Raw genomic sequence first — 18,247 nt, 5'->3', positions numbered from 1 at the left:
ACATCTTGGAGGTGAAGTAGAGGCTACAGATCGATTTAGGAGTCAGACAGAGGTGACTTTCCGAGCACTGAGCGTTCCCTCAGGGAAAGGAGCAAGACAGAGGACCCAAAGGATGAGAAAGATTCTGGTTCCTGGGACAGACAGGGCAAAACTGACAAAGGTGAGGCAGGGGAAGAGGGGTGATATAAAGGATCTGCCCAGTACCTCGGTTTCCCTAGTAGGGAAAGAATAGGAATTGTGGTGAGAGGCAGGGAAGCAGGCAGTGGCTGCTGGTGGGCAGCACGCTCATGCAACCTGCTTGGGCTGAAGCAGTCCCTGTGTCTCCAGGCCCTGGGGATGGGAGCAGGCAGGGAGTGTGGACAGCAACATGCTCTGTCATTTACTCATTCACAGCATACCTTCCTGAATACCTACTATGTGTCCATGGCTACGGCAGGATTTGGGGATGGAGAAGTGGATAGAGAGTCCTATCCCTTAAGAGAGCACCCTCTTCTAGGGTAGGAGATTGGCACTAATAATGGATGACAAGCACATCTGGTTAGTAGTTAGAACCAGATGCTTCTAAGGGAACACTGAGGCAGGACATCACACTAAGGAGTCAAGGAAGACTTCTTGAAGAAATGAAACTTGAGCTGAGTCTTGAAGAATACACAGAAGCACAGCAGCGGAGGAGAGAGGGTATTCTAAGCGGAGGGTGCAGCAGGAGCCAGGGCATGGGGGTAGGAAGAATACAGAACCTGGGGAGCTGTCTGTAATTTAGCACGGAGGTGATGGAGGGTGTAGATTGGCAGGTGGCTAGGGTGGTCCTGGAGAAGTGCCCAGGTGAAGACTCGGTATGCACCCCATTTGAATGTAGTGGGAATTCATGCAATAGGGGGCTGGGGAGTCCGGACTGGAGGTCTCAGGGATAGTGATGGGACAGAGGGTGGTGACCCTACCTCGGATAAGGAGAATTCTGAGGAGTGGATGCTGTTCAATTTCAAATCCTGGCTCCATCATTTACTGTGTACCTCTGGTAAATTACCTGTCTCTTAAACTTGAATGTTCTTATCAGTTAAATGAGGATAATGAAAGTATCGATAGCTCTTGTGAGGATGAAAAACCATGGGATCTATCAGATAACAAGCACTCAGTAAATGATGGCTATTATCACCACTGCACCCCAAACCATCTGAATTCTACATTAATGCTCCCTCATGCTCCTTCTGCCCTTGGTTTATAACTCTGCATGAAAACAGACTGTTTCCCTTTGGCTCTGACCCACCTCCCTGGCTGGAGCTGTGACTAATGGGTGCTCCACGTGCTGCGGAGAGGAGTTGCCATAGCGACCTTCCAACTTGGCTTTTGGACTCAGTGAGTGACCTGAACTTTTCTTTGTTCCAGCTATCCCAGCTATTCCAGATATTTACTGCCAGGCGATTTTCGCTCATCTGAAAAAGGCTGCACAATATTGTTGAGCACGTTGTACAGAAAAATTGGAAACAATCCAAATTTCTGGCAATAGAGAGCTGGCTGGGTAAGTTATGGTACATCCATGCAAAATCGTACTGTGTGGTTATTAAAAATGTTACAGATCTGTGGTTACTGACAGGAAATGGTGTCATGATATGTTGTTAAATGAAACAAGCAGGTTATGGAATAGCGTAAGTCTTGTAACACCATCTATATAAAAACGTGTTACATTTAACAGCTTGCATTTATGGACAGAAAAGTGTTTGGAAAGATGTTCCCCAAAGTTGTGTGCAATGGCTTTCTCGAGATGGTAGTGGTTCGCTCTAGGGATTTGCTTTACTTTCTTCTTTCTACTTTTCTATAATACTAGAGTTTTTCCACAACGAGCACGTGTTGTTCTTGTTATTATTTAGCAAAGCAGCAATACTATTAAAAGGAAATGAATGAATGAGTCCCTCAACCCTTGGCTAATCTTAAAGAAATTAGCTATGTGGGCCAAACAATGGCAAATTTGTACTGCAAATATTTGCAAAGCCATCGCAAACAGTGGCATTTCCTTACACACCTACTCGAAAATCTTACATCTGAACCTCCCTCCATGTGTTCCTGTCCTGCCTGCTGGCCCAGGGGCAACCCTGGCCTTGATGCCCTCCATTCAGTGTAAGTGGTGTCCAGGTCCTCAAGTCAAATAACTGACGTATTTTGGAAAAGCCACCACCTTTCCCAAGCCGAAGGCCTAAGAGGGCTCCCTCTTTCATAACCACGGTGAAGGTGGAGATGGGTAATAGATGTCAACAGATACATTTTGAGCACTTTCTGTGTTCCAGGCACCATGCTAGCCCTGGAGATATATGGAAATGGAGGCAGACAGAGGCCTGCCTTCACAGGACTCGTGGTCTAGTAGATGTAGGGCTCCAGGAAGAGCTTGGAAATCCAAACAACTCAGAGTTCCTGCAAGGTTCTGCTCTCCTGAGTCTTGGTCTATACTTTATGTTCCTACTACAAAATCGTGGGGTTCCCTCCAGAAGGTCCTAGAAGACCCCACTCCTCAGCATATCCTCAAGGCCCCCACAGCCTACCCGACCCCAGCCGCACCTCCCCCCCTACCCCACCGCAATATGCCCTATGCACCTCGCTGGTCTCTGTCCTCGAACACATCAGGGGTTTTCACACCTTCATGCTTTTGCACTTGCTATTTCTTTGGGTGAGACACCTCTTCTACCACTTCCTCTTCTTGACAAAATTCTACCCATTCTTCAAGTCAAAACTCAAGTATCACTTGAAAGGGTCTATATCATCCCACCTGAGAACTTCACTGTGAAATACCAGTGCCCTGGCTTCCCTCAGGTCAAGACTGGCAGAGGCTGTCTGGTTTGCTGCTGTGGGCACGGTGTTACTATTGAATGAATGCATGTCTGCTGAACAACTGAATGACTTCTGCTGCCCGTTGCACTCTGAATGCTAGAGGCAGGGTCTGGTCCATTTCTCTAGAACCTTCCACACAGTGGTTGCCATGCTGTATTCATGAATCCTGCACTTCAGTGCCAAAATCAGGTATTCTGCTTGGTCCTAAATGTTTATTTCAGAATTTTTAAGATCTGAAATCTCAAACCAACTATAAAAACCAACTATGAGACAATTGGGGAAATCTGAACACTGGATATTTTAAGATAATAAGAAGTGACCAGTTTTTAAGGTACAAGAGTACTATGGTTATGTTTTTAAAGTGCCTTTTCATTTAGAGGTGTGAACTGAAGTAATTACAGATGAAATGATATGAGGTCTTGGACCTGCTTCAATAGAATCTGGTTGGGAGTAAGGGTGGTGGTGGGTAAGGATAGAGATGAAAGAAAATTGGCCATAAATAGATGATTGTTAAAGCCAGGCATGGAATTTCATTATAGTAATCTCTCCATTTTTGGATATGATTGGAAAAAGAGACAATCACAATTGTCAAAAGAAACAACCAACACTGAAATGTGAAATATGCCTTGAGTTCTTCTTAGGCGTTGCATGGCAGTAGACAAAGCAAAAGTCTGTTGCATGAATAATTATTACTATAGTCACAGACTTTCCTAACATATGGAAAATCAACATGACAGTTTGAAACTGATACAGGAAACATTGCATCAGAATCTCCATCTGAACAAGATAAAACTAAAGAACTCAAGGACAAACCAGAAATGCTTTAGAAACAAAAGCTATGACTCCTGATAAATAAAAGACTCCAGTTCCAAAAAAAAAAAAAAAAGCCAAAAGTCCTTGTCAGCAGAAAATATTTGAAGATATCTCACAAATATATCTTCTCACCGTTCCACAGCTAGGCTAGAGTCAGGAAAAGCTTTTTCTAGAAAATTTATAGGAAAAAACATACTTATGACATAATGATACTGCCAACATCCTTTGAATTTAAGATTCCGCTTTAAAAGGGATCAAATAATATTTCACCTTCAATTTTTCATGATTAGATTTGTTTTGGAAGTGTGTAGATTTAATGTTTTGAATATTTCATTTTTGTTTATCTGCTAATATAGACCAGAATTATCATCTATTTTTATAAATTTACATTTACTTGATAGCCTAAACGGTTATACATTTTCGTACTTAAAATGATTAAATATTTGGCTTCAAATTTTTATTAAATACTTGATTTAAATTTTTAAATACCTTTTTATAAAATGCAAAGATTTACTCTGGTACCCTGTGATATGCAGAGTAAAACGGCCCTGGTTATTTTACGCCAACAGAACTATTTCTACACATTGTCAGCACTGGACAGGTGGGTGCTGGGCATCTAGCCCAGGGTTCTCAACTCCTGAAACTCAGTATCACCCGGGAGCTTTAAAAGACAACTGATTCCCCAGGCCGACTACCTGTAAGGTAAGCGAGGCTCCCCAAAGGCCAGAGAGGGAGGAGGAGCCCAGGGGACTGTAAATCACAGCCAGAGTTGACATTGCTGGGCGCCTCGGCAAAGGTGAGAGCAGAGCCCGCCCAGAGGTGCTCTGCCACTGAGCCCTGCAGTGGGGGGCCTGTGCTATGGCTGGCTGCCCCCCCGGGGTGGCTGCAGGTCCCTCCCCTCGGGCTGGGCAGAATGGGAGTCCAGGGATAGGTACCGAAGGAGGTGAGTTTTAGATGCAATTCTTCACCTCCTCAGTGACCACGTGCTCCATGCTCAGGCCCTTGATCAATATAAGAAACCACTGCCTCCCCGAAGGGGAAGCCTTGATTTCTGAGGAGACAGATACATTTAGCAAGAAAATCGTGAACGAGCAAGAGGAGAGAAGGAGACAGACTTCTCTGAGAGGCCACCTGCCTCCTGGACACCCCCACTTGGGCACGTCATGGGTGCCTCACATGCTGCACACCCACAGCTGAATCCTTATCTCATCCCTGAATCACGCCTTTGCACACGCTGCTCCCTCTGCTTCCAGATGCCCTGACCCTCATTCCTTGTATGCCTGGAAAATTCCACCTCATCCTGCAGGGTTCCACCTCATCAGACTCCAGTGCCCCTCGCCTTCCATCAGCCCTCGGGTGACTGGGGCCTCCTGTGCTGACCCAAAGGAGCACGCCTATCCCCCTCCTGGACTGCAGGCTGGGACCCCGCTTACGACCAAGCACAGCACCCGATGTGCTGGGGAGGCTCAGAAAATCCTGCCCAATGATCCTAGAGAAGTTCAGAGAAGGGCCCCGGAGCAAAGATGTTGGAGCAGTTAGAGAAGACCCCTGGAGGAAGCCGCACTTGAGGTGCGTCACAAAAGGTGAGGAGGACTTGCTTTGGCAGAAGGAATGGTGTCCCCAGGGAGACGAACATTAGTGCAAAAGCCCAGAGCAGGGAAGTGGGCTGGCAGAGGGTGAGCAGGGAGGCGTGCTGGTGCTGAGTTCAGAGAGACAAGAGATGGGAGGACAGCAAGGCAACGGGGTCACAGGGAGCAGGCGGAGAAAGGCGCCTCCAGATGTACCCGTCCTTCCGGCCAGGGGGTTCAGAGCAACCTGCCTCCTCAGAGAAGCCACATTCCTGAGAAGCTTTCCTTGGCAATCATTAACCCTGAGCTTCGTCCACCAGGACTGGGGGGCTTGTTAACTGATGGAACTGCTGGGTGAGCCATTTCACATAATGATTACCCAAGCACACACCCCGCAGGTGATGGGGAAGTGGTCAGGGCAGCCATAGCCCCAGGACAGTGTGAACTCGCAGAAGGAAGACGGTCACGTGGACGGGGCATGGGACCAGCATGGGCCCAAACTCTCAGCAGAGACTAGAGGACATTAGGGGTCGGAGAAGGACATAGGGCCCAGGTGGGAAAGGATGAGACTTGCAAATGGCCCCACAGCCCCTGAGGACCTCTGACAGGCGGGACCTCCATAAATGCAATTATTCCCGTTAGTGATGTGTGACTCTGGGCCTTGGAGTCAGGTCTCTTCAGGCCTCACTTTCCTCCGCTGTAACATGGGGACGATAGTGTTGATTTGAAATCCCATTTATTGAGGACTTAGTCTATTCCACGCCCCATACAGGCATTTTACACTCCACTGAATTTTCACAAGATGCTTCTGGGTGGGCATGTTTATAATCCCCAGCGTGACTACCTCTCTGGTCTGTTTCAAGCATTAACAAGAGCCTGTGTGTGAGGGCTGGGGGCACAGCAGGTGTCCAGCGGGTCACCTGCCTTTATTATGATGTTGCTAAGATGGGGGACCCTCCTTTTGGGGCTTGCCACAGGCTACAAGGTAGACGACAAACTAATTGTGCTTCTTCCTCGCTAGGATGGTATTTTTCCTGCTAACCTAATGTCACAAGCAACACATTTCACATCTGAACTCAGTGGTGGGTTAAGAGCCCCAGTGGCTGAAACGTGACATAAAGTCATTATTAAGCACAGGCTTTTGAAAAGGGCTGAGGCAAACGCATTATTCAAAAACCCACGAAGAATGGGAACAATGGGTCCTTCCGAATCAGTTCCCAAGAACGTGCAGCCAGAGCTCAGGAAGGAGGACATGGTAACCCCTGCCTTCCCTGAGCCTCAGCTACCAGACCGCCCCTCAGCCTCCAGGCTGGCCTTGCACCCCTGCTCTGAGGTCCGCCCAGAACCCAAGAGTGCCCCCAGAGGCAGCAGCGTGGGAGCAGCTGTCCCAGTCACCCCTGCCTGCCCCTCAAAGCCCCAGCAGCCACTGGTTATTGTGGAAAATGATTAACGTTGCCCAGGGAAGGAAAGGCAGGCTTCCATGTGAAAAGAGAAGGAAAAACTAATTTTCATGCTTAAAACGCCTGTCCTCGCAGCGTCCCACAGAGCACTGTGAAGCAGAAGCACTGTGGAGGTGGAAGCACTCCTGGATACACGTCTCTGTGTTTCTTGGCCCAGGAATGTCAGACTGGGCTTGGCATCTGTGTAAGGAAGTGGAACAGTGGTGACCTTAGCAGTATAAATCAGGGGCCACCCCCCTACTCTGAGGCTGGAAATTTCACCATTATAGATTCATTTCTTTGGGCCTTCAAGGAAGGACCTCAGGAACATACTGATACTTCGGTGAGAAGGGAGGTGTCTTGGTGATTAGCTGAATTAGAGGAAATTTTTTCCCCTCTCCCTTTTCATACAGAGACCAAGATCCTTCTCCCTGAGCAAAGTGAATTCATTTCCACAATAACTGGAGCAGTTGGCACTTCAGGGGGTAAATCAGAGCAGGAGGGGTGGAGCAGAAGGGCAGGAACCCAGCTGTGTTAGGGCCCATCATAAACCGTTTGAGGGAGGAGAGCACTGGGCAAGGAGTCCAGAGACCTGGTTCAGGTCTTACTGAGCTGTCCCTGAGAGGCCCAAGTGACCGCACAAACTGCATGACCTTCCCGTGCCTCAGTTTCCCCATCCCAGCATCAGAAAATGGAGATGGCAATACCTGCCCGGCACCCCCCAGGTGCTCAGTGAGCAATGCTGAAGGCATGACTGGGCACAACCAGATGCGTGAAACCCTTTGGCTCACCCAGAGCAGGACTCATTTAACCTCCCAGAGCCGGGGTCAGCCTCCATCCTCCTCACACCAATACAACACTGGAACTAAAACTGGGAGTCTAGACAAAGCCATCTTTAATGGAACAAAGCCCACTTTATCGGGAGAGTCTCTTTCTCTTTGAAAGTGAAAGCTGAGGCGTTGAGACATTGAGGCATGCTCACAGCACCCAGGCAGGGGGCAGAGGCCCCACCGGAGGCTTTGCCCCTTCTCAGTCCTGGCCAGTGAGAGCTCAACCACTGGAACTGACTTCCTCAGACTCCTCTTCTGCTCTTTCCAGGCTCTCAAAGAAATCTTGAGGATGACAAAGACTTGATCATGAGAAGGAAACTAGGCAACTAAATGACAAAAGCGATGCTTCCAGAACAGAAGCCAGGTGTGAAACCCATCCCAGAGACGTTGGGAGGCTTGCTCAGGATCACAGGGTAAGCCCTGAAGCCTCCAGTCTTGAAAAGCAACATTCCATTAGCTGGACAGCTGTGGGACTTAAAGGAACCGTCCCTGGGAGGATGGTGAACATGGAACCAAACCAGACGAGGAAGGAAGGAGGTGGGAGGAGGGCAGGAGACCAAGCCACTTTCCTTTCTTCCCACCTCATATCCTCAGCCTAGCGGTTAAGCCATATGTTTCATCCTCCTTCACACAATTCCTTCTTTTTTTTTTTTATCACTTACAATTTGTTTAAATCATCAGTCAGGTTCCAGAGAGGATGTGTACCAAAAACATTCAAGAAATAAACTACCTACGTCCCATATTTCAGAAATGGACGCCGTCCCCTCTTGGTGGCCTTCCTGTACCTGCTGTTCCCACCTCCACCTTTCATAAGAAGGACTTCCTGAGAGAAGCATTACTGAGCCCTGATCTGGAGAAACACTTGTTTCCTGCCCTGGGGGCAACAGAAGGATCCTTCAGGAGGCAACAAACCCCCACTGGAAGTTTTCAAAGCCTCACAGTCCCTCAGAGAAATGCAAGGTCACTGAGTCCAACCTCTCCCATCTAGCTCACGGTCCCCGCAGGGCTCTCCTAGCCAGCATAGAGGCTTCATCAGATAACAGCTACCCCACTGTGACAGAGCTGGCAGGGACCCTTGCCTCCTGTCCCTTCCCATCCTAGCAGCTAACCTGTTGCCCCAGGGTGGCCATCACCATCCTCCTGCCACCTGGAGGCCTGATCCTCAACCTCCCCAAGGGACACCTGGCCAGTGGAATGCCAGAAACAAGGGCATTCGTTTCCCCTTCCTTCCTCTTAGCCACCCTTTCCAGACCCACTGTCTGCTCGAGCTCTTCCTCTTTGAAGAAGTCTTTCCTGCCAACCACAGCCCAGCTGGCTTTCCTTTATTCTCTGGACTGGCAACTGGGGCTGTAGAGCATATTGGGGAATCACTACATGGTGTCTTTCCTGTCACAAACCTGTGAGACCTATAGCACCCAGACCAGTTCAGAGTTCAAAGAATAGGTAAGCAATGGCTAAATGTCAGATTATTTCCCAAAAAATTCCACTCTCAAGAGGTAAATAACTCTCTAGGTAACAATAAAGGAGAAATCACAAGATGGCATGAGTCACCGCCAATCGTGTGCATACATTTATGAACTTCTGGTGGATTTATTGACTTATAACACAGAGGCCAGGGATCTGGGCCAACATTATTAGAACAGGCAAATTCTCACCCACCCCCACAAAGATTCTGCGTGAGCTGTGGCAGTGTGGACCAGAGCCCCCAGCTCCGATACAGCCATGCCTCTGCCAACCATTCCACCATGATTGCTCTCTTCTCCATGTCTTGAAGACTTTTTGGTCTTCAAGAACTCTTTTCTCAATTCAAAGGCCACTGGAAGGTCAGGGCAAGTCAACAGTTATGGGCCTCTGACCCCGGGGCAGGGAGGCTTTGGGAGAAAGGAGGGGGTTTGGGTGAGGAGGTAGGAGGCACCAAGATGGCAGAGACAAGAGGGGCATGGCCTCTGCTGTGTAACAGGCAGACGTAAGGGCAGAAGTGGGTGCCAGGGTCAGGGGTTGGTGGTAGCAAGTTGAGGGAGCGAAGGCAGGTAGTTGAGTTCATCCAGGGATGGGTTTATGTTCAAGTGATATCAAAACAGTGTGTGTGTGTGGGTGGGGTGGGGTGGAGGGAAGGGAGTTTATTGTCTTAGCCAGAGTTGAGTTGGACCTCACGCAGTGTTGGACCACAAGTTATTGCTTAGGTCTTTCATCAAAAGCAGCTTCACTTCCCCACCCTGAACCCCCAGAGGGAGTTAACACAAAGCAAATTATTCCTGGGAATTAAAAAACTGTTTCAAAAAGCATCCACAGGACCCAGCCTTCATCTTGGACTATTGCCCCCTCCTTCCTCATACACGGTCAGATTCACCTTCTCATTGTATATTTTTCTCCAGTCTCTCAGTTCTGATCACTGCCTCCACACACACACACACACACACACACACACACACACACACACTGGGCCTCCCAGTCTGTGCTCCTGTATTCCCACCAGGAGGCCTCGCTTCATCTCCAGCCCACTTCCTCCAGGAAGTCTGCCCTGAGAGCTTGCTTATTCAACTACTCACACTGTGATAGTACTGCAGCCTTGTTGGGACCTGCGGTTTACTGACCCTCATACTCTGTCCCTGTCCAAGGATCTCTGATGTCTCAATTGTACCTGTAGGATTTTAATTCACGGAGGTGACTGAATGGCTCCTGGGGAGGTCAATGCCATCGAAAGAAAAACTTCTTACTTACATTTTCCAAGAGAAGGGGGTACATGAAACCACAAGGGGAACACTAGGTTTTGGTCAAGAAGCAGGAGTGAGGGGAAGGCCTCGGCCAGAGCCTTTATTGGGGTTGCCATGAGAAAGGCAGGGCAGGGCAGGTAAACAGCTTAGGGTTGGCTTGTTTGAATAATTCCAGTGGGCTTTGGAGCATAGGGGCTGTCCCTTGTTGTCTGGTACCTACGCTGATTTAGGGCAGGAGAAATATTGGCTTGGCATGTGAGAATGAGATAAGGAGGTGCTTCAGGGTACAGACTCTGGATAGTAGGGGAGACGTAAACAACTTTGGCCGTTAGCTTGGCCCTTAGTGATTCATGGGTGCCAGACAGACATATAGAACGGAAGCAAACACAGAGCACACATCCACTCACTTCCCCTCACCTAGCTCAGCTTCCAGGGTTCATGAAGACAATCACTCTCTTGCTAATATAGTAATTCTCCTGCCCCCTCAAACTTTCTGGTACCTCCTTAACGCAACCCCGTCCCCGGGATGAACTCAACTATCTGCCTTCACTCCCTCGACCGGTGGCCACTAAACCCTGGCACCAGCACCTTGCTCCCTCAGCCCTACCTGTGACAAGAGCAGAGGTGTCTCCCAGCCTTCCCAATCTGGAATGCACCCCAATGCCTCCTCGGCGACCCCTGTGCCAGGGACCACCCCTCGCTAGGGAATCTCTCCCCTCAGCATTCATAATTCCTAAAAAATAGTAGCAACAGCAAAAATCTCCTTGATCAACTGGGGGAAAAAACAGTTATAATTTATATTCTAAACAAAAGACAAGTTTTCCAAATACATGAAGATCACCTCCCATGTCATAAGAAAAAGGCCAACAACCTGATAGAAAATGGGCAAAACATAGGCATAGATAGTTCATAGAAAAGGAAATAGACATGGCCCATATGTATGTGAAAACATGTTCAACTTGATTCCCAGCAAGACAAATGCAAATTAAAACTCTATGGAGAAACTATTTTTGTCTTTCAGTGTGGCAAATATCAGTAAGTCTGGTAATTCTGTATGTTGTCGGAGGGTGTGGAAAAACGAGCATCCCCATGCATTGCTGGTAGGAGTATAGACTCTTGTCACTTCTGTGGGCAGCGATCTGCTGATATCTTTCAAAATACAAACTCACATACCTTCTACCCATCAACTCTACTTCCGGGGCCTTATCCCATATGCACCTGCCTACACTGCAAAATAACTAAAGCACAAGGTGATGGGACATTGTTTGTAATGTCCAAAAAATAGAAGATTAGCTCAATTATATGACATCTATGTAGTGGTAGAATATTATACAGCTGTAAACAAGAATGAAGACTATATACCAATCTGGAAGCATCTCACAATAGCTAACTGGGAAAAGAATGAGTCAGGGGCAGAAGACTGCGTACAGTGTGCTACCATTTTGGGGGAAAGACGCTACATATGTGTTAACTGATTCATGCACTGGGCATCTCTGGCAGAATTTGTAAGAAATTGGGGAAGTTGCCTCGGAGGAGGGGAGGAAACTGGGAAGCCAAGAAAGATGGGGGTGAAGACTTTTGGTGAAATCTTCAGTTTTTGAATTCTGAACTATGTACATTTATTTTCTAAGGGGGGAAAATGTGTGTATGTGGGAGGGGGCAAAACACACAAGATTAAATAAACAAAACAAAACCCTTCCTAATCCACTTCCCTTTCGGCATCTACACTTTGTCTCCTCACCTCTGCTGACACATTTTTGGAAAAGCTGTATGCTGCTGTCTCCCTTCCCTCCTGCCCCATTCCTCAGCTACCTCACTCTGACCTCCCCCAGGGCGTTTATGGGTCTCTAAGCCCAGTGGCTGCTTCCCAGTCCTCATCTTACTGGCTCTGGCGCCACAGACTTCCCAGCAGGCCAGACCCCTCCGTGAACACACGTCCAGGGCGCCACACAACCCACGGTTCCTCTGCTCCCTCTCTGGGAACTCCTACAGTCTCTGCAGGCTCCTCCTCACTCTCCAAATGCTGGCGCTGCCAGAGCTCACTTCTAGGCCTCCTCTTTGCTCTTCTCTTCTTGGTCCACACGCGCTCCCTGGCTCATTCACCTCAGGGCTTCACTCCCAAATCCATAGCTCCAGCCAGACCTGGCTTTTGAGCTCAGCACCCCACCTGGGTGTCTCCCAGGGATCTCCAACCCAACAAGCTGAAAATGTAACTCAGCAGCGTCCAGTGACTTTCGTCCTCCACCTCCAGGGAGTGTCCCTAGTCCATCCCGTCCCCCACGGCCCACTGACTGGGCGGCTCATTGGCTCCACCAGCCTCCTATTGGTCTCTTTCATGCTCTTTCCTCTCTCAGGGCCTTTGCACACACCTGTGCCCTGAACACTCTCCTCCACTCTCCACACCTGCTTTATCTTGATTCATTCTTATCTGTCCTCTAGAACTCAGATTACCATCATTTCCTCAAGAAGCTTTCCTGACCCCTAGACCAATGGATCTCAGTTGAGGGTGACTGTGCCCCCAGGGGACATTTGGCAATATCTAGAGGCATTTTTGGTTGTCACAATTGGGGTGGGAGCATGTGTGGCATAGGGGCAGCAGCCAGGGATGCTGCTAAACATCCTACAATGCACAGGACAGCCCCTCGCAAAGAATTATGTGGCTCAAAATGTCCATAGTGCAGAGGTGAGAAACCCTGCCTTAGACTAAATCATGTCCCCACAACACACTTCCACAACACGTGCCATTTCTCTTGCATATCACTTCTCACAATCGTGATTAAATATTTAACTGTACAAAGGTATTAGCCAAGTTCCATTTTCTAAGCTCTATGGAGTGTATAAATGAATTAAAATCACTGGCTTATGTTTAGCTCTCTATGTTCACCCCCAGTGGCCAGCCTCAAACACAGAACTTTGAGCTTGGCAGTGAGCGTGTGTGGATGTGAAATGCTCAGGGCCGGGACTGACCTGCACTGAGCAGAGGTTACACTCTGTCTTGGCCTCCAACTCCACGGGGTCCTCTGTGCCGCACAATAGCAGTCCTTCCCCTGCCCTTGCCCAGCTCCCATCCCCAACTGCAGCACCTACCTCTGCGCGGCTCTGGACACCCCTCAAGCCCTTGTCTCCACCCATGTGGTTCCAGGGGCTCCTCCAAGCCAAGTAGGCCCAAGCTTATCGCCTCATCATCTTGTCAAACCGGCTGCTCCTCCTGTAAGCTTACCCACCATTCACCAAGTCGCCAAACCAGAAAGCTGGGCACCCCCGTGCAGTACATGCACCCTTCAGACCTGCTCCCTCCACCCACTCCAATGATGTGCCTTTAGTGTTACCCAGTTTTCTTCCACTTGGTTCTTGCCTTAACCTTCTCTCTCTCCCAGTCTATCTGTGACATCACTCCCAGCTATGTCCTTCTAAGGTGACAATTGGCCTGTATCACTTCCTGATTAGAAACCCCTTCAATGCTTCTCACGGCCTCCAGTGTGGAGGCCAAGTTCCCTGGCCTGGCCCAAGGCCCTTCACTCTACCCCTCCAAGGCCTCAGCACCAGCCACACCTGCTTCAGTGCCACGCACAAACGCCACTGTGCCACTAGTTTCATGCCACATTTTAGGCTCTCTGCTTCCTTCCTCTCCCTTAATCTCCCCTCTCCTTTCTCTTCCCTTCCTCTTCCTCTACTTTGATGCCTGGAGATTTCATGTTCATCCTTAACGTCTAGTTCAAATACTTCTTCCTCAAAAGCATGGCAGTTCCTCAAAAAAAATAAACATAAATTACCATAGGATCTAGAGTTTCTATTTCTGAGTATATGCCTAAAAGAAGTAAAAGCAGGGACTCAAATAGATACCTGTACACCCATGTTCACGGCAGCACTACTCACAATAGCCAAAAGGAGGCAGCAACCCAAGTGTCTGTGGACCGAAGAATGGATAAACAAAGTATGGTCTACCCATGGAAGGGAATATTACTCAGCCGTCAAAAGGAAGGACGTTCTGGAGCACACTACAACACAGATGAAACGTAAAATATGACGCTAAGCGAAAGAAGTCAGACACAAAAGGTCCCAGGCTGTATGAGGCTACTTACACGAGGTACCTAAAATAGTCAAATTCATGGAGACAGAAACAAGCATGGTGGTTACAGGGGCTGTGGGGAGAGGGGAATGAGGAGTTAGTGTCTAACGGGTACAGAGTGTCAGTTTTGTAAAGTGAAGAGTTCCAAGGTTAGATGGTGGTGATCGTTGTACAACAATGTGAATGGACTTAATGACACTGAAATACATACTTTAAAATAATAAAAACAGTAAATTTTATGTATATTTTACCACAATAAAAAAGGCGAAAAGAAAACCCAAACCCACTTCTTTGTGTTGAAACCCTCTGTACACTACCACCACCTCCCCAAACCCCATCCACGCACCCCCAATTCCCTACAACATGCCCTGGGTGAGGTGGACCAGACCTTCTGCTGCGTAGGCTTGCACATAGTCAGAGCACACTGCAATTACAGACTGATAGCTTGTCCTCCCTGACTGAAAGCTTCTGCACGCAGGGACTAAGTCTAACTCACTGCTCCTTCCCCAGCATCTAGCCTGCAGTCTAGAGCAATCTACAGTCCTTTAATGAGGACTGTGAGAATAAATAACCCAAACCAATTATTTTAGGTTAATACTACCCCAAATCTCGTAGCCTGTTGTCCCCAGAACAGTGATTTCCTTCCAAGATTCATCGATAAATCCTTCTCACCTCTGGAGAAGATAAATCTTCGCCCTTCCATTAAGCAACAAGGTCAGAAGGGACTTGCGTGGACAAAGATAATAAACAGCAAACTGAGAGGAATAAACAAAATAAAACTAGGGCTGGTCGGGGGCAGGCATGCGTAGCCTTGTGTCTGATACCATCATGCTCTGTGCTCTCCCTCCTCTGTGCAGGAGGCGGGCTGATCTACTTCCTGTGTCCTCTCCCAGGGCAGCAAGAGAGGGGACCATGGAGAAGCCAAGTCCTTAGAGCACGTAGAGCCGATTAGTCACTGGCTAGAAGCCTGTTGACCTTAGTGCGTGGGCCGACCACAGGCCTGCCTCCCCTGCCCCCCACCTTTTTATGTAACTCAAGGTCTAGAAGACAAAAAGAACTTGGCCTTGGCTCTCAGCAAGGGGCCCAGCAGACTGAGAGCCTTCCCTTTTCTCATAGCTCACATTGTACCCTATAAGCCCTTGGAGCCCCCACCCACAGACTCCTGGTTCACACACAGTCCACATTTACAAAATAGGGGCTGGAAAGAGAAAACTTTCTCCTAGGTTCTGAGGGTAATCCTTGGGAGGGTCTTCAGAGATAATATAACCCAGTGGTTCTCAACCAGAGACAGTGTTGTCTCAGGGGCCACTTGGCAATGTCTGGAGACAATTTTGGTTGTAAAGATGGAAGTGAGAGTGGTGCTGACATCTGGTGGGTGGAGGCCAGGGATGCCGCTGAATACCCTACAGTGCACAGGGCGGCCACGCAACAAAGTATCTAGTCCAGTACGTCAAGAGTCCCTGATCTAAGCTGAGCTATCTCTTCTACAGATGGGGAAACCGAGACCCAGAAAGGGACAGGGCCAAAGTCAACAGGGAGTTAGTGTCAGAATTAGAATCCAGGGCTCCCCACCAGCACACCAGGCACACCAGCCTTCAGTGCCCTAGAGCGCCGTGACCAACTCAAAGGCCAGTGACAAGCTAGTAGACTGGCTGACTCTGGGACCATGGGATCTAGAAGCCCGTGATGCCTGGGCTGTGTGCCCCTGGCAGGCTCCAGATGAACCCCAGCAAGGTCAGCCTGGCCATGGTCTTAAAGGGCTATGGTGTCCAGGCAAAATGCCTGTTTGAATTTTAGGCAAAATTTGCCACTTAAGTCCCCACAGAGCTTGCTGGGGGTGGCCCCGATCTGGTGACAAGGCCAGAAGTGAGCACAACTCACCAAGATAGACCCTGGCTTAGAGAACAGGTGGGAATTACACTTTGGACCACTGCCTTGGGAGACACTGTCTTTTTTCCTAGATGCCAAAAATGACTGTATCCCTTGTGCCTATTGGCTCCTCACTGCCATCCTGCATAATTTCAAAATAACACCTAGGTACCTTGTCTTTCTCCAGCAGGAGCCAACACCATGTCTCCAACCACGGGCCAGACACAGGGTGCAGGACCAAGCATCAGAGCTGATGGTGCAACACCATTATTAATGAAGGGCTGACTCACATCATGTCAGAGCAGGAGTACTTTTCCATCCACTGTTGCTGAAAGCCACCAAACTTGTAGTGATGGTGGCGATAAAGAGGCCAGGGGACAGAAATGCCTGACTTGTGCCTCAGGTCAAGGCCTCATTCTCTTTAGAGGAAGGGAGACCATAGGGAGTGGTTGGGGGACCAGGACTTGGGGGGAACCTACAGTGGCTTCAGACACAGGAGGGGTCACCATTATGAATTCATTTCTTCAGGCAGGCAAAGCATTATCATTGTTCCCTCCACCTGCCCTGTCCCAGTTCCTCTCCAATTTTTCCAACAAGCTGGTAAACTCCTACACATCCTGTAAGGCCCAACTTCTAGAATCCCTCCCCCAACACCAAGGCTCAGGTGCATTTCAGATCTTAACTGAGCAAACCACAATAACAATAGGAAAGGATTTGGGGTTCAATAGCAGGGCTTGGGGGGAAAGCCAAAGCTCCCCATGGATCTAATGTTTGCACAGGAGCTGCTTCCTATGTGAGGGGTACGCCGACCCCCTTGTCCTCCAGGCTCTCTGTCCCACCTGTGTGGCCTCCTTGGTTGATCAAGGCAGCATGGCATGGGGGCTAAGGCTGCAGGGTCTGCAGCCAGACTGTCCAGGCTAATTCTGGTGCTCCCTCTCCCTACAAGTGTCATCTTGAGCAAAGTTGTGCTACCTTTCTGAAGCTCAGTTTCCCCATCAGTAAAAATGGAGATGATATAGTTTCAACCTCATGAGGTTATTGTAATACATGTAAAGTACTTAGAACAGGGCCTGGCATCCAGCTAACAGTTACTGAATGTTTATTACTACTATTAAAAACACAGCCCTCCTCCCTCCAAGCAATCAGGAAAGAAGGCAGGGTTCTATACTTCCCGGATGTGAGGAGAAGGGATGCTTCCAGGGACCCCGTCTCCCATCTAAGTTCCTGCAATAGCTTCCTCAGGAGGTCTCCTTACCACCCATCTCTTCCCTTCCAATCAACTCCACAGGGCCCCAGAGTTTTGCCTAAGAACACAGATCATATTCCTTTGCTGAAATAATGGCGGCTGGCAGAATGATGAGGGAAGGGAGGCTGAAGTTGCTTGGTGGGTGTGGATGCGTCTCCCATATTTCCTATCCCATAGAAAGTTCCAGCTTCTACTGAGACATAGTTCTTGGATTTCAACCCCCACACTCCACACTTGAGCTTCTGCATCCTGCTTGTCCCTACACACAGTGTCTCAGAAATTCAAGCTCCTGGGTCCCCCAAGGGAACCACCCTTATCAGATTCCTAAGTGAGGCCTCGGAGCCCCAAGCCCTCCCCTGGCCTTGGGCAGAATAATGTCCTCCCTCTTCCTGGCCCACACGTCTGGTTGCACCTTCTCAGACCGGTTTGTTATCCTTGGCCAAGGTGACCTGAAGCTCCACCCCTCTCCCCAGGGTTGCTGGGACCTGGCTTTGGTCCTCGGTTCTCCGGTTCTCCGGTGCCCTGAGGAACTTGAAAAGGCTGCACAGTTCTCACCTCTAACAGAGGAACTGCCCACCTTTGGAGGGCAGCATTGGGAGGGTTCTTTTCAGGATGGGGATCTGAAGGGGGGCCCTCCTCCCCGGCTCTCTCAGATCTGTCTGTGTGGCCATCTGTTCAGCCTAGTAGCTGGCCCTCTGGGTGACTGGAGGCAGCTGGCCTGAAGCAGCCCTAGCAACCTGGTGCAGGGGACAGAGACTCAGCTTTGAAGTAGCTTGAGTCCAATCAGGGAAAGCTCCAGTTCTGCCTCCAACAGGTCACTCTTCTCTGGGCCTCAGTCTCCCTATCTGTACTATGAGGAAGGGCGGGCTGGACGTACCAGTT

General features: G+C 49.1%; 1 protein-coding gene and 1 long non-coding RNA gene across 4 annotated transcripts in view; one reads left to right on the top strand and one right to left on the bottom strand.

Annotated features, from left to right (window-relative positions):
• The window catches only part of PAQR5 (progestin and adipoQ receptor family member 5), a 71,576-nt gene that overhangs the window by 49,964 nt on the left and 3,365 nt on the right, over positions 1 to 18,247 (bottom strand). Inside the window, exon 1 of one of the 3 annotated variants that reach the window (XM_019725642.3) lies at positions 14,923 to 15,070. The exons of 1 other annotated variant lie outside the window; for it this stretch is intronic. In XM_019725642.3, the coding sequence (XP_019581201.3) occupies positions 14,923 to 14,953 (31 nt within the window). In that variant the 5' untranslated portion in view covers positions 14,954 to 15,070. Of the gene's footprint in view, positions 1 to 14,922; positions 15,071 to 18,247 lie in introns of those variants that run through there. One more of the 3 variants, XM_019725641.3, reaches the window with a different exon arrangement.
• LOC148758682 (uncharacterized) lies at positions 1,238 to 11,188 on the top strand. The gene is made up of 4 exons (XR_016020877.1): positions 1,238 to 1,516; positions 4,200 to 5,213; positions 7,736 to 7,880; positions 8,216 to 11,188. It is a non-coding gene; the product is annotated as an uncharacterized LOC148758682 (long non-coding RNA).

The sequence above is a fragment of the Rhinolophus sinicus genome, chromosome 3 (assembly GCF_057876585.1).
Source record: "Rhinolophus sinicus isolate RSI-liver-muscle chromosome 3, RSI-T2T, whole genome shotgun sequence".
NCBI lineage: Eukaryota > Metazoa > Chordata > Mammalia > Chiroptera > Rhinolophidae > Rhinolophus > Rhinolophus sinicus.
Note: the sequence above shows the minus strand (reverse complement) of the source record. Positions and strands in the feature narration are given on the sequence as shown.